Below are 26,018 nucleotides of genomic sequence, written 5' to 3' on the forward strand. Positions count from 1 at the left end.
CCTTCTCGGTCCAGCTCGCCTCCCTCCCTCCCTGGAGCTCTCGGGGCGGCGGGGGCTTCTGAGCTCCCACCCCCACCCAATATCCCCCTTCGCGTTGGCCGAGGCTGTGAGGGAAGTAACGCCGGGGAGGGAAATGCAGAAGCCCCGAGCAGCGGCTGCTGGAGGCGAAGCGAGCCGCCGAGCGTGGTAATCTTGGCTCGCCCGGCTCTCCGGTGGATCCCTCTGCTGTGGCGGCAGCAGCAACAACCAGCCGCCGCTTCCCGCCCCAGCCCTCCCTCCCTCCCTTTCCATCGTGGGCTGAGGAGGACTCCCAAGACGCCCTGGCAGAGGCGGAGAGGGGACCGGCCAGAAGCGCTCTGGGGAAGAAGAAGCAGCGCCGCAAGACCCCGCCGTGCGCGCCCCCGCCGCCCTCGCCCCCACCCACCCCCGCTCCGTTACCATGATCGTGGCTGTGCTCGGCCACCGTGGAGCAGTTTAAAAGCCGAAGCGGACCCATCACCGAGCCTCGGTTGCTAAGGTAATTTACCATTTCCCCAGGCATACTTTTCTCTCTCCTCCCGCCTGCCTTGCACTCCCCTCGGGGCAGCGATGGCTTGCGCGGCTTCATTCCCGCGTTCCTTCCCTCTCTTCCCCCCCCCCACCGGACGGAACGGTGAAACTCTTTGCATTTCTTCGTCCGTTCCCTTCAAAGGCGTGTAACATCGGGGCCCCGGCCGAGCGTGTTGGGTGTGAGACGCCGCTTTCAGGATGGGTGGGAGAGAATTAACCCCAAGCAGACCGCGCCGCCTCGCTGTCTCCGTCTCCCCCTCTTTTTCGGACTTGGATCGGAGGGGGGGGGTGGTTCGGAGGGGGGTGCCTGCGGATGAGCAACCCGACGTGTTCAGAAAGGGGCTCGGTGGCTGGGCGTCGTGTGAGCGCGCCCGCGGAGCCGCGTCCCATTCGGCGTGCGCTCCCCTTGCTGTGGATGTGCGCGGAGGTGGCGGCGTTTGCCTTTCCCGTTAAAGCACCGGGGAAGTTTGTTTCCCTCTCCCGCCCTTCCCGAAGGCAGGAGGGAAGAGGAGACCGACCTCGGCTTTCTGGCCGAGCCCCGGAGCCACGAATCGAGGCCGAGGCACCCGGAGGGCAATCGCTAAGCAACCAGCCGGGGAAGGAAGGAAGGAAGGAGGGAAGGGACGCGCTGCTTCGGGTGGCGCGCCGGGCTCCTGGCTCGTCGCTGCGCCAACGGCCTGATCCGTGAATGAAACGGAGAAGCGGAGCAGCTGGAGTTCCACCGGCGGGAAACGGAGCCAGCTGGGGGTGGATCGGAGACTGTGAAATTAGATTCCCCCCCCCCTTAAGGCGGCGGCGGAAGTAAATAAATAAATAAGAGAGAAAGACAGATTTGCGAAATTAATTTGCATGACGGGGAGTTGGAAACGAGGGAGCTTTTCTGGAGAGGTGGGTAAACCGCCTGCTTGCTGTGCATAACAATTAGACGTGGCAGAAACGGAAATCCAGGCGCTTTGCAGCCGGAGCCAGGCGAGTCCAGGACCTGCTTTTGAGTCAAACAGCGGCTTCACCCGTCCTGACAGCAGGGACTGGGGTGGTGGTGGAGTTGAGCCTCCCCCCCCCCACACACACTCTGGCTCCAGGAGCGCTGCAATCCTCAACATGCCTATTTGGATCGGCCCATCCCACTGAATTCACTGGGAAAGGATGACGCGCGCGCGGGGGGGTTGTGTTTGCACGACATCTGTTCAGGGTAGGAAGCAGAGGGTTTGGAGAAGGGGGCTCAGGAAGGTTGTTGTGGGTTTTTGGGGCTCTTTGGCCGTGTTTCTGAAGGTTGTTCTTCCTGACGTTTTGCCAGTCTCTGTGGCTGGCATCTTCAGAGGACAGGAGTAGGAACTCTGTCCATGTTCTGTTGCTGTTTGTTGGATAGTTGAGTATCAACTATAAATAGTTAACTATCCAACAAACGGCAAAAGAGCAACCTTCAGAACAGGGCCAAAGAGCCCCAAAAACCCACAACAACCATTAAAGGAAAACCTTGTAATTTCCAGAGGAAGAGCCCCTGGCTATGTTGCAGCCAAACTGGCAAAGAGCCTGGTGGCATCTTAAGAGAGAAGTTTTCCTTCGTGGCAGCTTTCATGGGACGAAGCTAGTTAGGCCACACAAAAGCTTTAGCCGGTTAAAAAAACTGCTAGTCTTCAAGGTGCCACAAAGATTCCGGGTTGGGCTGGCAGCCCTTCTGTTGTCTGTGGCTCTTGCTTGAAAGGCTTAGGTGGGGTAGAGACAGAGCAGGCGGTAAACCGGATTTATTGCACACTGTTGAGTTGTAAACCTGCCTACAAAGAAGAAAAGGGAGGCCGATCTTTAGAAGTGAGAAGGGTTCCATGACACTGGTGTGAAGGAGAGCACTGTTGCTATCCTCATGCTAAGAGGAAGAGTGCCTAGGACGGAAGGTTTCCATACTGCTTCTTTTTGGGCATAATAAGGCTGTCTGCTCAGATGTGTGGAAATACCTTTGCCTCTTGCTGCTCTAACAGCTGAGCGGCACTCCTTTGCTATTCCTACCAGACAAGACCCTATTGTCCCTTAGAAGAGAATGAAGGGTCTGGAGGGTGGGGAGTGCTAAAACAGCCCAGTTATACTTAGTTCAATTACTGCTCGGGGCTTCAGGTGCCCAACTGAGTTCTGTATAGGAGTTCTGGCTTTGGTTGCGGGTGCAAGTGGTTGTAATGTGTTGACTGATGGAATCTCTGAAGCTCAGAGGAGGAAGTGAGAATATCGTTAGTTGTCCTATCTCCTTGTCCTGAATACATTGATTCAAAAGAGACCTTCACAGATTTTAACCCACCAGGTAACATAGATCAATAGTGAGAAATTTGGATTTTTCTGCCATCTGAGTATGAAAGCCAAAAGGCAAGTGGTTGTCAATTAAGCTCAAAAACTTTCTTTTAGGGAGAAATGACATTTCTCATTTGCCACCTGCAAATGAGCAGTGGCAGGGTGATCCTTTGGGTCTCAGGGCATCATCCCAGCATCCCTCTGCTATGAGTGGTTTCAAGATGTCCTTACCTTTATTTTCCTTAAAATTAACTTTCTAAGCTATGCTGCAGTTCCTGGCCACAGTAGGCAGTGTTCAGTTGGGTGGGTCCTAGATTGTACAACTTGACTTGCCTTTCTGATTTCATTTGAGTTTACTTATTAGAGAAGAAAGTAGCAGGAAAAGGTCTAAAGATCTGCTGAATTAATCACATTTACATGGAAATAAATTGCATCAAAAGTATGCATGGGGAAGTAAAGACGCCTTTGAACTCCTTCCTGTAATAAAAAACTTACTGAATGTGACAAAACCAAATATTTTTTTAAAAGGCAAAGAGTTGTCTGTATCCCAGCCTTCATATCCTTCTGTCCTCCAGATTGACTAGACCAGTGGTCTCCAACCTTGAGCCTCCAGATGTTCTTGAACTCCAACTCCCAGAAGCCTTCACCATCACCTCTCCTGGCCAGGATTTCTGGGAGTTGAAGTCCAAGAACATTTGGAGGCACAAGGTTGGGGACCACTGGACTAGACTATAGGACACTGCAGGATAGTGCTGATGGGAGTTCTAGTCCAATAGTTCTAGAAAGCACTAGTTGGGAAAGTCTGCTCTAGTGTGTATCTATATGTCCTTTCCATCAGTTAGCTTGTGCAGGCTAATGTTGCAGAGACCTAGTTCAATGGTTGCAATTGGGTGCTGTGTGGTTCATAGGTCAGTGATTTCAGCCTTGACTCCCCAGATGTTCTTGGACTAAAACTCCCAAAAACCTTCACCACTAGCTGTGCTGGCCAGAGTTTCTGGGAGTTGTAGTCCTAGAACATCTGGGGACCCAGGGTTGGTAACCTCTGCCATAGATCATGGATGAATGGAGAGTGGAGGAGCAGTTATTGAGAAGGATGCTTTTAAAGGAGTTCTGGTTTTTAAACATGCTCATTATTATGGTAGGAAGTGTGGTTCTTAGTACGCAGGGATCAGCCAGAATATATACAGTACTTGATAAATACAGGTAGAAGGTAAAGCTGGCTTGTTACAACAGAATCTGGAAGAGTCTTTAACACACCGTAACTGTACCCATTCACAGCTATGATTTATTATTGTTTTGCTCATCCCACGCTTGTGGCCTGGATAATATAATGTGGACCCTGCAGGATTATTTTGAAAGTCTAAAAAATGGTTGTGTGTAGTGGTAGAAGCTGCCCAGCCTAAGTTCACCCAATTGAAGCCTGGAGCTAAAGAGCATTCTTGCATATCAAGAAAAATTCAACACTAGATTTTGATTTGGTCAATTTGTGGTGCAGATGTGAAAATTCTGCTTCTGTTTTATCCTAATAATGGCATGCCTGCAGAAAAAGCATGAAGATGACTCAAAGGCCATAGTATGGGTGACCTTGACCTTCAATGACATGTCCTTAAGTGTCTTATTCTTGAGGATAATGTCTACAGTAGTTCCTTCGCAGCTGTCCATCAGGTTTCAGTCACTGTTGGATTTTTTGGTTACCTTCTCCATTTGGATTGATGATTCAGATTTACAGAAAAGGATAAATTTTTGATTGCTTCATTGCCAATGTTAAAATTATTTAATTCTTCTGTACACTTTATTTTCATTTTCTGACTGTTCAGCAGAAATCTTGCTTTTTAATTTTTCTCTTCAAGCTTCTTCAGTAATTCAAGATCTTGCTGTTTTCAATGACTAATAGATGGTGTGGTCTCCAGATCCTCAATTGTACATGTTGTTTCCATCACTTTTAAATTTCTTTCTGTACATCTAATCCAACTTTCCATATGATATATTTTGTGTATAAATCAATTAGCCAAGGATGTAACATGCACCCTTATCTGATGCCTTACCTGATGGAGACCCATTCCGTTTCTTCCTAACAGAAGCATTTTGTCCAAAGTGTAGGTTAGACACAACATTGTGGTGTGTCTTTAGTATGATGCTCAGGACTTTATGATTCATCCAATCAAAAGCTTTACTGTAACCTATAAAGAAAAAATATATTCCAATTTTTTTGATGTGCTCTAATAGTGAACATAAAAAAAATATTTGCACATGATTTCTGATGTGTCTTCATTTTACTCTATCCATCTCAGATATGAAGCATGCCTGTTGATAAACTGTCCATGAAGTCTGGCTGATATTATTTCATCACAGTTGCTTATACATCCTAAGTACTGTACTTCTGCCGCATCTCTCATTGAGAGGGTCAGGTTGTTTCTTTTTTCTTTGTCATTTCAGAAGTGAAACATTTTGTAAATATCTGATAGAAAACATGCAGAAATAGAGAGGTCACTGATGCAAAAAAATAACATACATGTTTGATCCTCATGTAACTGTATTCTCATCAGACTTTTACAACAGAGTGTGGGGGACCTATGGCCCCTTTGGTTGTTGTTAGACTATAATTCCCATCAGCCCCCTCGCTTGTCTGTTTTGGCTGGGGACTGATGGTAGTCACAGGCTAATAACATCTAATAGGCCATAGTTTGCTCACCTGTGAAACAGGAAGTCACTTATTGATTCATCACTAACGTCGTGGTGGGAGCTATTGCTTTGATTTTTCCAGTTTTGGCTTTCCACACTGATTTTGAACTGTCTAAAAAGTGTTTTGTATAAGCCGCCTAGAGTGGTCGAATAAGACCAGATAGGCGGGATAGAAATCAAATAAATAAATAAATAAATAAATATGTGAGTCTTGACAATTGTGATGTAACTTTTATAAAATGAAGATGATGAAAACTTTAGTTAAGAACAGTTGTATGTTACTATACTGTGTGCTTGTGTTAATGCTGTGTGCTCTGGCATTCCATCAGTCCTGTTTGCCCACTTGAAGGATACAATGAATTTCATTTTCCAAACATTCTCTCCAAATTCACATACAAAAGGAAAGCAGAAAATGCAGTATGAGCTTATTTTGGATTTGGTTTTTTTTTTTACATTCTCAAAAGAAAGAAAATGCAAGTATAATAGTATTATATAAATCTGGAGCATGAATACTGTATTGTAGAAAATCAGAATTGAAGACTTGCTGCACTTTCTTATGAAAGAAGGCTAAAAATACTCAAAGTCTTTTTTGTTTAGGAGAAACACACAGTATGGTTGAAACATGTCTGATTTAGGAACCTATGAATGGTTAGAGGGAATGGGCAGAAACACCCAACTCTCTCTGTTAAATACTAGAACTTGGAGACACCCAGTGAACTCAATTGCAAGGCAGGGGTGCTCCAAGACATTTGCTGATACATTGATTTATTTAACATATATGCCACCCACACTACCCAAAGGTCTCCACTCAGTTGGAGGAGTATAATAATAATAATAATAATAATAATAATAATAATAATAATAATAATAATAATAATAATAATAATAATAATAATTAATAATTAATAATTAATAATTAATAATTAATAATTAATAATTAATAAAAGAAAGAAAAAGCCCAGCCCTTCGCGTCAGTGAACGTAGCAGCCAAAACTAGTAAAGTGTCTCAGGCTCCTGGGAGCATAAGTATTTCATCCCTCCCTGTTATGTGCTGTGCGATTGGATCTCGCTCATAGTAATTCTAAGAGGTCTTTCAAGGGAAGTGAGTTATTTAAGGAGTAGTTTTATCAGTGCCATGCTCCCCGTGAGTTTCCATGGCTGCATGAGGATTTGAACCCAAGTTCTCTGAGCCTTAGTCCATCACTCTATCCACCTTACCACAGTGGATATCTTCTGTGGCCATCCAAAATAAAAACATAGGTTTTTTTTTTTTTTTTTTTTTTTTTTTTTTTGCATACAGTTTGCTACTTCAGAACAGGCCAGATCAGTCACCATGCTGGTCTCCTTACTTTGCCTAACAGCATATCCATAACTAGCAATTTTGACCCCGGTTGCTAAAATGTAGTGGATGCAAGCATGTGTTGCTGGAACGATGGGAACTCACTTGCTGGTATTAGTTGTTGGAAGGACACAAACCCAGACATATCCAGGGCCTTGCTGCCTAGTCAGTTAAACTTGGATCATGCAGAATTGGTATATGTAGAGAGAAGTTGGCAAAATGAGGAGGAACAACTGGGTCTGAGCATGTATCAATCCTACTGGGGCTATGCTGAGCTTGCTTGTTTTGTGTGTCCTTCTGCTTGGGGACTAGCACTATACTAGGCTGTATATGTTGTTGGAGTGGGCAGTGGCTCATGTTATTCCAGCAAGTGAGTTTCCATTGATCCAGTAGCACATTTGTATATCCCTTAAATTTTGACAGCCTGGGTTAAAGACCCAGTTACGTTGCCCTAGTTACAGCTCTTTCTAACAGTGGGACTGACCTGCTGGATTACTGACAGAATCCATTTCTGTTTTACACACTACAGAATGAATTTACAGAGTCTCATGTTGGGGGTACTAAATTTTCAGTGAGAACGAGATGCATGAATATGAAAGAAAATGACCCCACACAACAAATAAGCAACAAGGTAGTTGTTGGACTGCAGACTGATCAGTGGTGACCTGGACCAACCTCAGTGAAGTTAGTATTCATAGTGCTTTGCTGTTTTCCTAAGAAATCCTTAAAAGAATGTCTGAATCACCGCATCAGCCAATGTTCAAGCGGTGTTTTAAAGTGACAAGTTGTCATGTCAGATAAAAAAATGCAACAAGGTTTGGGAGTTAGGTATGTGCCTTTCCAGTGGAATATTTCATTTTACTCTGTCAAAAGTAAGCATCCTGATTGAGCTTTATGTTGTAACTGATGATCAACCATCTCTTTGGCGAACAATTTTGCCTCAAAAGCATGGATGTACTGTATGCGCTGTCTCTTTCCCTGTGCTAATTTCAAGGGAGAAACGCATAAGCCTAGCCATTTGTCTTGCTATCTAAAGTCTTAATGATCTGCGTAAGCATCTCCCTAGCAATGGAATTTGATGTCATAAATAGAAGATTAAGAAATAAGATAAAGCACAGGTTTTATGCAGAATTCATGAGTGGCGAAGCATTATACTGTCACAGCAGTATCTCAAGCTTGGGTGTGTATGTTGATTTAACAACTGCCACTTTAACACTTAAATGCAACACACTCTTTGGGGACAGGTGGTCCTGTAGTCCAGTGGCTTTCAGTCTTGGTTTATTGGACTTCAAACCCAGAATGCCCAATCAATGTAACAATGGCCAGGACTTCTGGGAATGGTAGTCCCAATGAATTCTGGAGATCCAGAGGTTTAGAACCATCGATCTAGAGAGTTCAACCTCCCTTGTAACATTATTTTCCTGTTCCCTTGGGGGAAGCCAGTAGCTAAGGGCTTGAGCACATATCTCCAGATTCTATTCCTGCCATCTCCCACATAAGAGCTAGGACAGATTCCCTGTTGGAAATTGCAGAGGGCTGCATTCAGTTCCTGTAGGCAGACTTGCTTTCTGCTAGTTGGGCTGGGAATGGTATGACTTGGTCTAATATATGTATAAAGCCATATATTGAGGAGTATGCACTGGTGTTGATGTCAGAACAGACTACACAGCTGCAGGGAATGCAAATAAATGAAGCCAGTTTCATAGATTTCCCAATGAACTTATCAGCATGATTTTAAATTATAAATCCCTCTTTGGTTCCCTTGTAGATCACTGTCTTAGCCGTATGGGGATAGTTTCTGTGGATTGATAGATGGGTCATTTTTCATAGTTTAGCTTCCTCCCTAGCGTCTCTGGAAACAAAGCTGGGCTCCTGTAGAAATAATTCTATTTGTTTTAAAGGCTCACACTACTGAATGTGGCTTTTCTATGGCATATTTATGAATGTCAAAGCACAGCAGCATGTGCAGTCTGCCATGTTAGAGGCTACAAAAGTGGAGGTGCCTTTTCCGTTTTTGATAACATACCTGTTTTAAACTGTGAGGTCTAGTTTATTGTAACTGTAAGTGTGTTGTGGAGTAGGGTATGGGCTCAAAGAGTTGAGAGGGCTCTCCTTTCTTTTTCTGTGGAAAACACCCACTTGTGTGAGAGAAGGTATCAGCACAAAATTTCCACTTGCAGGCAGAAAACTGTACTTGCAACTCCATGTAGCAAAATAGCACAGTGAACTAGACCTACAGCATCCTTCTGCATGTGTTGTCTGTAATCCAGCAGGCTTGCATGTAAGTCTACCTTGATCCACATGCCATCTTTACTGGAGTGTTGCAATATCTATTTCTTTCCCAGCTATATTTAATTAGGAAAATTATGCAAGGATTTGACCTACAATGCTATAGGCAAAATAATTCTTATTTCTCTTGATCATCTGAAGGTCTGTTCTTATATGCAAAGCTTTGAACAACTGCTGGATAGCTCAGTGGTTTAGGGATTTTGATTCCCCACTGTACCTCTTCGACAGGGGCTGGACATGATGATCTATTGGGTCCCTTCTAGCTCTGCAGCTCTAACATGGTTATTATTTATCTTTATTGTAGTCGTGATTCCAGTAACCCTATATAGCAGATCCAGAATTGTTCCTATTTTACAGATATGCCAGATTGTGACTAATACAGGATGGTAGTGATAGATATGAGCCTTTAGTACACTTCTCCAGGCACCATTGTTCTGTGTGGGGTGGGGAGGGAGGGAGAGAGAGAGAAAGAAAGAGAAATATCTATTTAGGTGAAATCATTCTTTAAACATGTCCAGCTCTAGTTTTGAGATACTTCAAACCATATTAGGTTTTTCCCAAGAAGAGATCAGGAGGTTTAAGCACAGAAACATGTATTATGATCAAGGAACCATAGGTATAAATCAGATGCAAATCTGAACATGGTCTTTTTGCCGTAATTCTATCAGGTGCACAGCATATAGGATAATTCTGTCCAAATTCTGTTCATTCTTGTCATGAGTAAATATGTTTCACTAGAACTGGATTGCATATTTTAAGTTCTCATCTTCCATTCTCAGCTACACTAGCATCCTAATTTTATAGTTCCCAATTTTATATCTGGAACATAAACTGTGATCTATTCTGTGTGCCTTCAGTTGAATTTATTTCATTTCATATATTCATTCATTTACTTACATTTTTATTCCATCCAAGTAGTAGTGAGGCAGCAGACACAACAAAATATAAAAATAATAGAAAAAAACAATTAAAAATCAAAAGGAAAGAAATCCAAATTCTGGGCCCGTGATAAGCATGGTCCTAGGGTGCAATAAACAAGAAACATAGGCTGCAAAATAAATATTTCTGGTCGGCGGACAGGCTACAGAAAGGCTTTGGAGAACAGCCAGGTCTTGCCTCCTAAAACCCAGGAGGGGTGGAGCTAGCCACAGTGCTGTTGGAAGGGAATTCCAGAATGAAGAGGCCACCACAGAGAAGGCCCAATTAAGGGTGGTAGATTTCTGAGCCTCCCTCAGGATGGCCACTTGGAACATCCGCATACAGAAGGTATGGGTGGGGAGGGTAGATATTTTGAGGTAACAAGGTCTTAAACCACAAAGGGCTTTAAATGCCAATATATGCACCTTGAATTTGGCCCGGAAGCATACAGGCAGTCAGTGCAGACTGGCCAGGACATGAGTTATCTGGTCGTACCAAGATGTTCCAGAGACCAAAATGGCAGCAGCATTCTGCACCAGCTGCAGCTTCTGAACTGCCTTCAAGGGCAGCCCCAATAGTCTTATTTTTGAGATTGTAAGCACATGCACCAGCGTTGTGAGGCTTCCTGTTGATATAAGAGTGAAAGTATGTGATATGCCTTAGATGGTAAAGGGTGGACTTGGCCACGGCCAAGATCTGATTCTCCATTGTGAGGACTGGGTCCAACAACACACCAAGATTTCACACCTGATCTTTCAGTGGGAGTGTGACCCCATCAAGACCAGTTAGACAGGCACCAAGTCAGTCAAAGGTCCCTCCCAACAACAGGACTTCTGTTTTTTCTGGATTCAATTTTAAACTGTTAATTCTTGTCCAATGGTTGTTGTGGGTTTTTCGGGCTCTTTGGCCATGTTCTGAAGGTTGTTCTTCCTAATGTTTTGCCAGTCTCTGTGGCCGGCATCTTCAGAGGACAGGAGTAGCACTCTGTCCTCTGAAGTGCTACTCCAGTCCTCTGAAGATGCCGGCCACAGAGACTGGCGAAATGTTAGGAAGAACAACCTTCAGAACATGGCCAAAGAGCCCGAAAAACCCACAACAAACATTAGATCCCAGCCATGAAAGCCTTCGTGAATACAATTCTTGTCCAGTTCATAACTGTGGCCAGGCAGTGCTCCAGAGTCTGCACAGCTTTCACAGCTGAGGAGAAGGAGAGAAGAGTTGCGTGTCATCAGTGTACTGATGACAGCGAACTCCAGATGATCCCTCTCAGCAATCTCATGTAGATGTTAAACAGCATGGGGGAGATGATCAGCCCCTGTGGGAAACTGCATTGCAGTACCCAAGGGGACAAAACTGCACATCTATTCATAAGTAAGTCTCATTGACTTCAAGGTCTGTATATACTTATCAGTGAATGTCCCATTGAACTGTGGATAAAGGTGCATAGAATAAAAACACAGTTTTGTTATATGCTGGAGGAGCAGCAGTTTATACAAACCGCTCTGCCCATAGCTGTAAAATAATACACAATATTCTTTGAATCTTCTTGCTAAATGATTATGAAACTATTTAGAGTCTGCCAATATTGACTTTTCTTTTTCTGTATGGTCTGATGCCTTTTCTAATGTCTTGCCTATTAGCAAAAGTAATGGCAAATGTTCCCTTTCTCCTCTTCTCTCAGTTCTAATTAGGTCTCCAGTCTTGATGGAGTTGAGTTTGTTGTATTTTGAACTCCAGAAAAAGAGCAAGTTTCTGACTTTGTCTTTCAGCAGACCTAACATTGCACAGGCATGTGTGTGTGTATGTGTGTGTGTGTGTATGTCTCTCTCTCTCTCTCTCTCTCTGTGTATGTGTGTATGTGTATATATGTGTGTGTATGTGTATATATGTGTGTATATATATGTATATATATGTGTGTGTGTGTATGTATATATATGTGTGTATATACATATACGTATACATATATATGCATACACACACACACACACACACACACACACACATACATATACATATATACAGTACATATGTATATATGTCTGCAGTGTTATGTCTGCTGAAAGACACAGTCAGAAACGTACTCATTTTCTGTAGTTTAAAATACAACAAATTCAACTCCATCTAGACTGCAGGCATATATACACATACTGGCTTGGGCAGTAGGACATTTTTCCGTTCCTTGAAATGCAGAGAAATACTTTAATGCACAGTGTCACGATGAATCTGTTTCTGGTTGAGCATTAGGCCAGGATCTTGCCATTGCTAGTTCAGACCCATTGCTAGTTCAGACCCTGTCAGCATTTATTATTATTATTATTATTATTATTATTATTATTATTATTATTATTATTATTATTATTATTATTATTATTATTATTATTATTATTATTATTATTATTATTATTATTATTATTATTATTATTATTATTTTTATTTTTATTTTTATTTTTATTTTTATTTTTATTTTTATTTTTATTTATTTATTTATTTATTTATTTAATTTATACCCTGCCTATCTGGCCCACCGGACCACTCTAGGCGGCTTACATGCCTTAATTGACTATAACGTAAATGACTTCCCCACTGCAGCAGAGTATACTGCTGAAATTAAGAAAGCTAGGAGAAACTGGGAGTGCTTTCGTGTGCAGAAGTTCTGAGTGAACTTTTGTTCTGGTGTAGGAAATGAATTCCTGGCTTTACAATTCCTTCCTTTTAATTGTATGTATTTTGCACCAGACTCTGGTTGATGGATCTCAGTGCTGATAAGAGGGGGGGGGGGGAGAGAGAGAGACCCAACATCAGTCCCACTAACCAGTAGTCTGCTCACCATTGTCATGAAGTCAAGGGAAAATAACATGTGGAGGTGGGATGGTCCTGTTGGGTCTCGCTCTCAGGCTGCAGTGTTCAGTCCCCTGTGCTGGTAACTCCTGCCCAACTCAGTGGAGCTTACTGTCAGTAAACACAGTTGTGGTTGCTAGTGATTACAGTAGTTGCTTTTGTTAAGTAGGTTATTGGTTAAAAATCCAACATCGAGATCTCCTCTTATGTGGTGTAACTTCTCTATGATTTTGACTGAAATGCCAAGCAGGGATTGAGAAAAGGGATGGAAGAACATGTTAGGTAAGACAGAAAGAACTGTCAACTGTTTGGAAGCGAATGCTGTGGCTACAGCTTACAGAGGCTGCAGAAGATCCTATTTGGGGGTTTGCTTTGAACTGCCTGTTCACTAAGGCAGGAAGCCAGCAGGGCTTGTAGATATAGCAAATATTGCAAAATACCTTGTCCGCAGTGATATCTCATGTAATGCCACCTTACAAGCCCCATTGGTGATTAGAGATATTAATTATCATGTTGTTCCTGCTTGTTATCTCAACCCTGGCCACCAGTCATTGCCATTGTTTACACAGCAATGCTTCCTGGGAGGGGAACTGCATATCAAAAGGGGCCTTCAAGGCCATTGCCAGATGTGAAATGCTGCACTATCAACAACTTGTGCCCAGGAAACTAATAGTCTCTTTGTTTTGAAGCCATGTGTAAATCTAAAATATTTGCCATGTAGTCCCACTCTTATGTCTGAGGAAGTGGACTTATAACCATGAAAGCTTGCAGTAAAATGTAGCAGTTAGTCTTTAAGGTGCCACAACACTTATGTCTTCTCATATAAAGAAAACCAAAGCCTGTAGCAAAGGCCTTGGAACTTAATATCATGCAGGGAGCTTGTAAATATGTTTAGGGCTGGATAGCCAGTCGGTTAGTTCAACAGTCAGGTCAAAACATTTCTGCACTGCATGCTTTACAGGCATTCAATAATGAATGAGGATTCTGAGCACATTTTCCCCCATCACCTGCTGTGCCGATGCATTTAGTTTTGGAATTTGCCATCCTGCATCTGTTTATCTGGATGTTCTGTTGAATATTGTTCCTGCTTTTGCAGCCTTGCGTGAGAAGAGAACTGTTCATCATGGCCCAGGGATCATCCAGTGACATGGAAGCTGCTGATCAAGAAGAGAGCTCCCCAAACATGATTGTTTACAGAAAGGTAGGGAATTCAGAGCAATTTGTAACTCTGTCAAGTTTTGAATTTTGAAGGTAGGAGGCATTGATGCCTTAATTTATTTCCAAAATTTTGGCAAATGATTTCCTCACATTTTACAAAATGTGATCTGACATCTTTCCGTCTTTTTATCCGTACTTGAATATAATGTGTTTAAAATTTGAGTCACTAACTTCATTGTTGACTGCTGGTAATACAAGTTGAGATTTAGTTCTTTTTCGAAGAGTGGTTTGTTTGTTTGTTTGTTTGTTTGTTTGTTTGTTTGTTTGTTTGTTTATTAGAAACATTTTTACAGTACATATGATGCTTCATTTAGGATGCTGGATTGGGACTTGTGAGATTCAGGTTCCTATCAAGTCATGAAACCCATTGCATAACCTAAGGTCAGCCCCCTGGTCTCAGCCTCAGAGGGCCATTATGGAGATAAATTCAGGAGAAAAGTAGTCATGTATGCCATCAAGAACAGATTGGAAGAAAGCTGCAATAGAAACCTTAACAAGTGAATATTGGCCAGAATCCTCTTTGTTGTTGTTTAGTCATTAACTCATGTCCGACTGTTCGTGACCCCATGGACCAGAGCACGCCCTCCTGTCTTCCACTGCCTCCTGGAGTTTGGTCAAATTCATCTTCGTAGCTTCTATGACACCGTCCAACCATCTCACCTCTGTCATCCCCTTCTCCTCTTGCCTTCACACTTTCCCAACATAAGGGTCTTTTCCAGGGAGTCTTCTCTTCTCATGAGATGGCCAAAGTATTGGAGCCTCAGCTTCACGATCTGTCCTTCCAGTGAGCACTCAGGGTTGATTTCCTTCAGAAAGGATAGGTTTGGTTTCCTTGCAGTCCAGGGGACTCTCAAGAGTCTCCTCCAGCACCACAATTCAAAAGCATCAGGCGGTCAGCTTTCTTTATGATCCAGCTCTCACCTCCATACATCTCTACTGGAAAAACCATAGCTTTGACTATGCGGACCTTTGCTGGCAAGGTGATGTCTCTGCTTTTTAAGATGCTGTCTAGGTTTGTCATCGCTTTCCTCCCAAAAAGCAGGCATGTTTGAATTTTGTGGCTGCTGTCACCATCTACAGTGATCATGGAGCCCAAGAAAGTATATCTGTCACTGCCTCCATATCTTCCCCTTCTATTTGGCTGGAGGTGATGGGACCAGTGGCCATGATATTAGTTTTTTTTTTAATGTTGAGCTTCAGACCATTTTGGGCGCTCTCCTCTTTCACCCTCATTAAGAGGTTCTTTAATTCTTCTTCACTTTCTGCCATTAGAGTGGTATCATTTGCACATCTGAGCTTGTATTTCTTGTGGCAATCTTAATTCTGGTTTGGGATTCATCCAGTTCTGCGTTTCGTATGATGTATTCCGTGTATAAGTTAAATAAGCAGGGAAACAATATACAGCCTTGTTGTATTTCTTTCCCAATTTTGAAGCAATCAGTTGTTCCATATCTAGTTCTAACCATTGCTTCCTGTCCTACATATAGATTTCTCAGGAGGTAGATAAGGTAGTCAGCCATTCCAATTTCTTTAAGAACTTCACATAGTTTTTTGTGGTCAACGTAGTCAATGAAGCAGAAGTAGATGTTTTTCTGGAACTCTGTTCAACTGGAATGCCATCACTTCCACCAACCTTGTTGTTAGCCAAGCTTTCTAGGGCCCACTTGACTTCACTCCCCAGGATGTCTGGCTCAAGGTCAGCAACCACACTATCTGGGTTTTCCGAGACATCCAGATCTTTCTGGTATAATTCCTCTGTGTATTTTTGCCACCTCTTCTTGATGTCTTCTGCTTCTGTGAGGTCCCTACCATTTTTGTCCTTTAACATGTCCATCTTTGTATATAATGTTCCTTTAATAGTTCCAATTTTTTTGAACAGATTTCTGTTTTTTCCCTTTCTATTATTTTCCTCTATTTCTTTGCACTGTTCATCTAAGAAGGCCCTCTTGTCTCTCTTTGCTATTCTTTGGAGGTCAGCATTCAATTTTCTGTAACTTTCCCTATCTCCCTTGCATTTTGTTTCCCTTCTCTTCTCTGCTATTTGGAAGGCCTTGGTGGACTGCCACTTTGTTTTCTTGCATTTCCTATTGTTTGGGATGTTTTTCATTGCTGCCCCCTGTACAATGTTACCAGCCTCCATCCATAGTTCTTCAGGTACTCTGTCCACCGGATCTAGTTCCTTAAATCTGTTCTTCACTTCCACTGTGTATTCATAAGGGATTTGGCTTAGATTATATCTGACTAGCCCAGTGGGGTTTCCTACTTTCTTCAGTTTGAGCTTAAATTCTGCTATAAGAATCTGATAACCAGAGCCACAATCAGCTCTAGGTCTTGTTCTTGCTGACTGTATTCTAAGTCTTCATAGAATTGGTAAATTTCAGCCTTTTCAGCATGGATGGTTCGTGCATGAACTTGGATTACTGTGATGTTGAAAGGTCTGCCTTGGATTCGTATTGCAAACATTCTATCATTTTTGAGATTGTATCCCAGTATAGCTTTTCCCATTCTTTTGTTGACTATGAGGGCTACTCTATTTCTTCTGTGGAATTCTTGCCCACAATAGTAGATATGATAAGCGTCTGAATTGAATCCGCCCATTCCTGTCCATTTTAGTTCACTGACACCCAGGATGTCAATGTTGATTCTTGCCATCTCCTGTTTGACCACATCCAGCTTACCAAGTTTCAGAGATCTTACATTCCAGGTATTTGGAATGTAGTATTTTTCTTTGCAGCATTGGACTTTCCTTTCACTTCCAGGCGCGTCCACAGCTGAGTGTCCTTTCGGCTTTGGTCCAACCACTTCATTAGCTCTGGAGCTACTTGTCTTTGTCCTCCGCTCTTCCTCAGTAGCATGTTGGATGCCTTCTGACCTGAGGGGCTCATCTTCCAGTGCCATATCTTTTAGCCTTTTGTTTCTGTCCATGGAGTTTTCTTGGCTAAGATACTGGAGTGGCTTGCCAGTTGCTGCTCCTGGTGGATCGTGTTTAGTGAGAACTCTCCACTATGAACTGTCTGTCTTGGGTGTCCCTACATGGCCTAGCCCATAGCTTCTCTGAATTACTCAAGCCACCATGACAAGGCAGTAATCCGTGAAGGAGAGAATCCTCTTGAGTAACTACAAGAATGGTGTGAATTGCTCCAAGTTAAGAAATCGCTGCAGGCGTTATGAGTTGCACACTATGTCATACAACTCGGTATGTAACTGATCATGTCTATGGCGATTTCTTAACTTGCAGCAATTCACCCTCAAAAGTTACATCGTTTGTGCTATGCCAGGTAACTAAGCATGGGAATTTGGGCCAGTATGTTGTAATCTCCTTTAACACATAAGGTAGTGTGGTAGGCCAGAAGAGTATTTATCTGTGAAGCATTGAGTTGTTGCTGTGTGGCACTATTTACAGAGAACTCTGGCCAGCAAAAACTGCTGCTGAAGTGTGACTGGAATGGGTGCAGTCCATGTCAGAGAGCTCTGCCACCTCGTTAGCTAACCATAGTTTTTTTTAAAAAAGAAAAGTGATATGAAGGCCTTAGATATTTAGCCCAACAAATATATAAAATACATTAATTGATTTTCTACGATTAAATGTTGCATTTGAAGTGCAGAGAGGTGAGTGTTAAAAGTAGTATCTAGATTGCTTTTCTACATTAAGAAAAGCAATCTAGCTGCTGCTAAGAAAAATTGTAAAAGTAGTCCCAGTGTCCTGAAAAAAATGTTTTGCAAGAAATGTATTTCTAGTCTGCTGGAAGTAAAGTTGCACGTGAATGTAGATCAATAATCAATAGCTCTATTTAGCTACATCTTGAAAGAACTGCTGAGTTTTACTAGGCTATCATTGTCAGGCACAAATGTTATTTACATACACGCAGTAGGAGCTGGATTTAATCCATGGGTTCTGTCATGCCTGAAAAACATATTAATCACAATAACATATGGAGTGTTTGCAGCTTGCAATTTTTAAATGAATGTAAGAAAGTAGTTTATGCATGCAGTACTACTAGTAGTAGTTAGCAGGACGGAGAAGGAGAAGAATTCACATCCTCTGTAAGATTGTGTTCTTTTCCTGCTATTGCTGTTTTGTATTTTGGCTCCATTGTCATTATAAAATATAAAGAGGATTTAACTGAGAAGTTTATTAAAAGTCCCATCTACTCTTCTCTTTCTCCTTCTTCCATTCTCCTCACACTGTCTTTTGCACTTACCACTGGCTTCTCTTTGTGAGAAGTCTCTAGACAATGGAACTGAATTATACAATACAAGATTGGTACTGAATATTTCAGAGTGTAGTTTCATTGCAAATCTTTAAAGTCATACGCATGCACATACATAAGTATGTATACTGTACATGAAATATGCTCTGTGTTTTCATTTTCTTCCACATGTCTGACTGTTGATGTTCTTGCCATGTGTCTATTTCCTGGACTCTTCTTTCTGAGTTGGGTGGGCTTTTTTGTTCTTCTGGAAGGCATATATAGATTAGCAAAGTTAATTGGGTTGTACTGCTTCTCTTTGGAAATGTCACCATCAGTGCCACAGAAAATGGGCACTAACAGCAAGGTCTCTTTTATGTCTATTGTCTTTGCTAAATGTCTTTCTCTTGATGTCATATTTGGAGTAGTTATGTTTGAATTATTTTAATAATTTTTGCACATTACCCTTGTACACATATGGAGGAAACACACTTAAAATTTATTATAATACAGAAACGAAACAAAATGACATGGGGAAGATGTGAAATATTTTAATAAGTAGAACATCAGTTGATTTTTCATGAATGTCCCCTCTCCTGGAAAACTAACTTATATTGCTGGCTTTTTTCATTTAAGCACTACTTGTTTAATCCAAATGACTTAGGGCTTTTGATTTCCAATAAAAGACCTCATAAGAGTAAAGGCTGTAAGGACCACATTTGAAGATGATTTGTGCCACCTGACAGCAAATGAACAACACAAATCTTATTCCTTGTTTGCTAGAAATACCTTGGTACTTTGAGGGAATTTGTAGAAGCCACAACATAGTAGCTGGTTGGGGAGAAATTATATATTACCAAATTTTATTATTTGCTTAAAAGATTTCTATGGTGTTGTCAAATTAAGTCTTCCCACAGTTGAAGAAAATTAAGATAATGCATTAAAACAACCCCGTTGTGAATATTACTCCTGGAAGCACAATTTATTTATTTTTTCCTAGTAAAAACCTGGAAACTGAAAAAGGAGCATATAAATCAACGTGGACAAATCACAGAACACTCTAAGTAACTGAAACCAGAGCAACAAAGATAGGCTCGTGTCTTTACCAAAGATAGTTTGAAAAACAACAACAACAACAACAACCCTTTCTTCATTGCTTGCCTGAAAGAGAAGGAAAGGAGAAGTCCTGTTTCTTGGGAGCAAGAATTTCACTGATGGGGGCATGACAAGTGAAGTCCTGTTTGGCATCCCTTGCAACCGGAGTACCCTCTGGTTAGTTTCAAGCAGGGCCTCTCTGGCTGATTGAAAGGCCTGCAGAGATCCCTGTAGGTGCAAGTAATCCATCAGATAATGGGGTCTCAAACTATTTAGGACTTAGGCCTGGAAGTGAACAAGTAGCCAATGTGATTGGTGTAGTATTGAAGTTGTATGTTCTGAAACCTTAGGACCCACAACCCTTTAGGCAGTTGTATTCCCTACTGCAGTGGTCCCCAACCTTTTTTGGACTGGGGACCGGTTGGGGCATGCGGGCTCTGTGCGCGGACCGGGGGGGGCGGGTGCCATGCTCACAGGTGGGCGTGTTATGCTTGCACAGGGGCGTGTCAAGATTGCATGCAAGCATGACACGCACCTTGCGCTCGTGCATGATACATCTACCTCTTGTGCGAGCCCAGCCTTGAGCGGAGGGGAGGCAGCTTTGCCATGGCAGCCCGCACGATCCTGGGGGACTTCGAGCTGATGGGCCGTGCACCTGAGCCAGGCCTTCCTGGACGAGGGCTTCTGCACCCTCTTCGCCGAGTACGCTGCCCAGGTGGCGGCCCTGGAGTGCCAGTGGGGCATCAAGGCCTGCTTCCTCCTCCTGCCTCCTGGCTGGGCTGGTGGCCAGCCCATCACAAGAGTGGCTGCGAGGGCTTACCAGAAAAGGTGTCATGTCCTTCAGTCACACTGACTCTACTGTGGCAAAGGGATAGGGCAAGGAGAACAAACCATTTCTCCCTTCTTAGCTCTATCTCCTTTGTTGCTCCTTCAGGGGCCAGAGGTGTCTCCTGGGCCTAGCCCCTCTCTTTGCCTTGCCAAATCAGCACACAGCAGCAGCACCAAGAGCAGCAATGGGGGCAGGAGACCGGGACCACGGGAGGTGGATTGACAAGCCGGCTGGAGCAGCTCCCTGAGTTAAAAGCTGGCAGCGGTGCCCCGGTGGGAAGCAGCACCTTCTGCTCCAACTGCCTCTCTTCTCCAAGGCCTGGACAGGCCCTTAGCAGTAGTCACGAGCCTGGACTCCTCACCTTCCCTGCAACCGGTGGCAGCTCAGCTCCTTGCGGCTGGGGGTCAGGCAGTGTGGTAGAGAACAGCGGCTGCCACCAGGCGCACTCGGGCCACCCCAGCAGCTGGTGGGCGCAGAGGCTGAGCTGCCATCGGTTGCAGGGAAGGTGAGGAGTCCAGGCTTGTGACCGCCGCTGCTTCCACCGGATCTCAACATGCCCCTCTGCAAGCATGACACGCCCCCTGGGCGAGCAGGCGGGGGGGTGGAGATCCATGTCCGAGGCCCAGTTCTGGCTAGCCCACGGACCAGCACCGGGCCACGGACCGGGGGTTGATGACCCCTGCCCTACTGCATAAGGCAAGGATTGGTTACTCATGGCCCTCTGTCAAAGTGCACCACCCAGCGTTCCGTGGCGTTCACTGAGCTAGCGAGGGCTGCTTCAAGTTGCAGTCTTACAACATCTGAGGGCCACCTTCACACGCCCTGAGCCATAGCTTCCAAACGATATTCCCAAGCAGCTCCACTTAGTACAGAGTTCTAATGACGAGGAGCCTGTCACCAAGAGTTCCAGGAGACAAAGGAGAGCAACGATAACACCTTGCCCTTCATTTCAGGTCTCTCTCTCTCTCTCTCTCTCTCTCTCTCTCTGTCTCTCTCGTGGATTGCTTGCAGCCATGCCTGCTTGGTGTTTCTTTGTATGGCTTCCACAGCAACTAAAAGACAAATATTTCCCTATTGATTCCCCCTGGCAGGAGTAACCCTGTTAGTCTGTAATTGTCACCAAAGTAATATGGTATTTGTGCCTATGAGCTGAGTCCAGGGGAAGTGTTTCACTTGACAAATGGGACTGTGCAGTTACTTATGGATGCCTTGAGCTAAAAAAATTTCTAAAAACAAGCTATTGTTTTCTGTACTTTTAAATATGTTCTACCTGTTACAGCTGTTGGCAAGCCCGTGGTATTTACCTGTTTTCAGTTACTTACTCCTATGACCACTAGTAAAGTAAAGTAGGGGGCTCATGGAAAGCTGCAAAAGCTACTTCCATTATCATTGTTTGTTTGTTTGTTTGTTTAGTCGTTAAGTCGTGTCCGACTCTTCGTGACCCCATGGACCAGAGCACGCCAGGCCCTCCTGTCTTCCACTGCCTCCCGGAGTTTGGTCAAATTCATGTTGGTCGCTTCAGTGACACTGTCCAACCATCTCATCCTCTGTAATCCCCTTCTCCTCTTGCCTTCACACTTTCCCAACATAAGGGTCTTTTCCAGGGAGTCTCCTCATGAGATGGCCAAAGTATTGGAGCCTCAGCTTCAGGATCTGTCCTTCCAGTGAGCACTCAGGGTTGATTTCCTTCAGAATGGATAGGTATGTTCTCTTTGCAGTTCAGGGGACTCTGAAGAGTCTCCTCCATCAGCACAATTCAAAAGCGTCAATTCTTTGGCGGTCAGCTTTCTTTATGGTCCAGCTCTCACCTCCATACATCACTACTGGAAAAACCATAGCTTTGAGTATGCAGACCTTTGTCGGCAAGGTGATGTCTCTCCTTTTTAAGATGCTGTCGAGGTTTGTCATTATTTCCTCCCAAGAAGCAGTTGTCTTTTAATTTCGTGGCTGCTGTCACCATCTGCAGTGACCAGGGAGCCCAAGAAAGTCTGTTATCATACAAATAGTGAACTGTCCCCCCCCCCCAATAGATACAAGTCCCACAATCTTCCATGGTTTCCTATTTCCACTTCAGATGTCAATTCAAACATGAAAGCAGAAACAGAGTTCTTCTTAAATTCAGTACTTGTGACATTATTTTAAATTAACATGGACCCAATCTACTTTTGCAGAACTGATAAAAGAAAAGCATCAGAACTGATATAAATTATCTGGAAAGGCAGTTTATGACCCTTTTATAGTCACCCTGCTCCACTGAAGCAAATGTGGCAAATGTTTTTGTGCATTATGCTGTGCATGAGAAAGTGAGGAAGAGAGAGCCCTTTAGAATTACCGGGATTATGAAATGAGGAGAAGAAGAACATGAAAAATGAGATATAGGGGCTTGAGACTTGAAGGCTAAATCCACTGCAGAGAAGACACAAGATGCAAGTGAATGGGAAATCAAAGGTATATGAAAACTGAAGGATTAGAGCTATCTGACTTAATGACACTGCTGTATCAGAAGTAGTTAGAGGAAGGAAGAAGTCTGAGGTAATATGCCAGGAGGGATTTAATGAATCCAGGAGGAGAGAGTTTTACTCTGTGTAAATCCCCATTACTGTTTCAAATGGATAAGAGACCACTTTGATTTTTTCAGCGGACAAATTTCAGATCTGCTTGGTTTCACACCAGTGTTGTACATTCAAAAGTGAAGAATAACATGCTGAGTTCACAGTGTAGTTTGGCATTTTCTGAAGACACACTAGAGCTAGGGTGAATTTACTGTTTGGGGATCAGAGGGGTCCTCCTGGGTACAAGTAAAATGGACAAAGATTGTGCTATCTTTTTGCTTCGCACTGTACAGAGGCAAGTAAAAGAATTATGCTACCCTGTTTCCCTGAAAATAAGCTTAAGTATGATTTTTAAGGATGCTTGTGATATATGAGCCCTACCTCCAAAATAAGTCCCAGTTAAATGGTGGTTGCTCCATCATTGTGCATCAACCAGAAGATGACGTGACTGAATTTGAATAAATGTAGATTGTTGTACATGAAAAAATAAATAAAACATCCCCTGAAAATAAGCCTTAATGTTTTTTTTTTTGGAGCAAAAATTAATATAAGATCCTGTCTTACTTTCTGGAAAACATAGTACCAGTAGTAGCAGAAGTTGACCCCTCCTCCATCTTGCTGGGTAATATATGGTGCCTTTGTTCAATCACTCATATCTTTTGGTGAGTATCCTAGTAGCATTTACAGTATGCAGAGCTACACTGAAAGCAGAAGTAGGTGTTTAGTAGGGTGGTTGGTCACATGGCTGGTCATGTGACCAAGCATGTAATAGGCACCTTTCCAAATACTTTAGCTTCTTCCGCTACTGGAATGGCAGTGCCATGCATAGTAAATATCAAAAGGTTATTGGCTGCTGTTACAGATTTATGCAAATCTCATTGGCAAAGGCAGCCAGGATTCCAAGCTTGTGTAAAAGTTGGTCAGTCCTTAAAGTGTCCAAAGTCTGTGCTGGTTTTGCTGTTACAAATGAACACAGCTATCCCATGAAGATTTTCCTATGACTTATTTGAGCATAGAAAGTAATAAAGTCCCAGCAATGATGTTAGATAATTTATGATACATTGAAGAAATTGTTTGAAAGTCTACCCATCAGTAACCTGTTATCTCCTATGGACTATATTAATATTTATTTAAACATTTATTTAATGAATTGTTTTGACTCATCTTTGAAAGTACATTGCTATCACAAAACAATGTATAAACAAAAACATGTAAATACCCCAAATATCAGACACATGATAAATGCAATTAATTACAGTTCAAGAACATTAACTGAAACTAGAAGTCATTAAGCACTTCCAAGCACAGCCCATTAATCAAAATGTAGACGAAAATGGAGAACATCTTCAACATTGTTTTAAAACCCAGCAATGAGCAGGCTGTGTGTATCTCCTGGGAAAAGTATTCCTAGGATACTAGGTCAACCACTGAAAAGGCCCTTGGGACCCATTAATCTAACAGGTCTTCTTAGCAGACCCAAGAGCACTATATCAAAAAGAAGTGAAAAGAATTGGTATTCAAAATGTGTTATGCAAAAAATGAAGAAAAGAAAAGAAAATTTTAAAAGAGTATTGGCATATGTGTCTATTTCATTGAGATCTTAAGAGAAGCTTTGGGTGTTGACTAATCCAGTCTCTTTACTATGCATGGAGTTGGGCTTGTGTCATCTTGATAGTCCTGGAGGAAATAATGCCTGGATGTCAAGAGGTCACTCCCTGCTCTAGGGGAACTACTGTATATCTGGAGACTTGAGGATATGTTATGCTCTCTTTATTTGGAATTTTAAAAATGGAGGAGCACTAAGAAAGAACCGATGACCTGGAAAAGAAGCTCAGATTAAGATACGTCAGAGTGATGAGGGATCCCAAAGGGTTTCCAGCAAGAGTTTGTTGAGATTCTTTCTTAAATGGAATATGAAGGCAGTGTAGAATGGGCTTCTTCCATTTCTTATTCTACCTTAATTTTTCTCACTCTGTTGAATACCTGCTAAGGCAGCTAGGCAGCACTTTTCCCTTTAAGTATTTATGGATGTGTGCATATGTTTTTGGAACAAGAATGGACAAACTCAAATGCAGGAGGTGGTTTTATTTTAAAGGTTAGAAGTGAAGATATTTTAAAGACATAGTGTGAGTTCAGATTACAGGGTAAAATATTTAAAATGAACTGAGTTTGCTTACTAGAGTGTATTGATATTTGCTCCAGAAAATGGAATCTGAGACTTCTGAAAGGCTATGACTTGTTTTCTAAGCACTTTGAGGATAAAAATAATTCAGCATCATAATGAGCTAGCATTATGTGCTGTTGTTTCAAATTTCTGGTGAGGTGTCTCACACATTGTCTTGTCATGAACTACAGTATAGGATTAATTTCAGGTCATGTGGTAGTTTACATCTTGTGACTTGCCCTCTTGATGTTTGCCAGGCTGGCAGGGGTATTCTTAGTATTGCCCTAAAAAGTAACTTTTCCAAACCCTGCAGGTCCTGATCCATATGGATATGTTTTCTACTGGAACCTCATTTTTTAAAAAAATCTTTTTTTAAATGGTACCAATAGAAACAAATTAGATACTGTATTCTAAGTGGGTGCCATTTTCAATTTTAAGCTCTCTCTTTATAATTCTTTTGTGCATCTAGGTTAAATTGAAAAGCCTGTACCAACAACTGCCTTTGATGACTATTCCAAGCTTTGAGCAATTGTTATTGTTTATAGATTGTGTTCTGCAGTCTCACCTAGCTTACAGAAAAATGTAAGAAAGAGCACTTCAGAAAAGAAGCCAAATTCTGATTAGGCAAAATTCAACAGAAACAGAGCTTTCTTGTGTCAATGTGGTTCCTTCTGGACCTAGATGACAGTGATGTTGGAGAGTGCCAATAAAGACACCTTGTGGTCATTTTGAAGGAGACTTGTTACTTTGCTGTGGGTTGGCTGCACACACATCTGAAGTTATGCTCTGCTGGTATCTTTAGGTTTGAACTGATGGTTGAGATTGGGTGGAGAAGAGACCCATGGAAGCCGCAGGTGAACAGCTGCTGCTGAATTGTCATCTAGTGTGAATTGTACATTACGTGCGACTCTACATTTTCTTTCTCAGGAAATAGATCTGTCTCTTGATGTTAAATATTCTTAACTAATATTGGGATCTGCTCCAAAGTAGTGCTTTTGACCTCAGCTCAGCATTCAGGATGTAAATCTCAAATTACTGCTGACAAAACAGATGCTGAATACAAATCAATAAGCATTTT

At 42.6% G+C, this 26,018-nt stretch overlaps 1 protein-coding gene across 12 annotated transcripts in view; it reads left to right on the plus strand.

The window, feature by feature from the left end:
• Positions 1-399: 399 nt before the first annotated feature.
• The window catches only part of RGS6 (regulator of G protein signaling 6), a 338,372-nt gene continuing 312,753 nt past the window's right edge, over positions 400-26,018 (plus strand). For 7 of the 12 annotated variants that reach the window (XR_013543809.1, XR_013543806.1, XM_020788474.3 and 4 more), the window contains exons 1-2: positions 1,248-1,437; positions 13,989-14,093. Coding sequence is in view for 10 of the 12 variants with exons in the window: in XM_020788474.3 (XP_020644133.2) it covers positions 1,399-1,437; positions 13,989-14,093 (144 nt within the window). In the remaining 2 variants the exon portion in view is untranslated. Of the gene's footprint in view, positions 518-1,247; positions 1,438-13,988; positions 14,094-26,018 lie in introns of those variants that run through there. The other 5 variants (XM_078390822.1, XM_078390818.1, XM_072986184.2 and 2 more) reach the window with 1 other exon arrangement.

Source organism: Pogona vitticeps, chromosome 1 (assembly GCF_051106095.1).
Source record: "Pogona vitticeps strain Pit_001003342236 chromosome 1, PviZW2.1, whole genome shotgun sequence".
NCBI classification, from domain to species: Eukaryota; Metazoa; Chordata; class Lepidosauria; order Squamata; family Agamidae; genus Pogona; species Pogona vitticeps.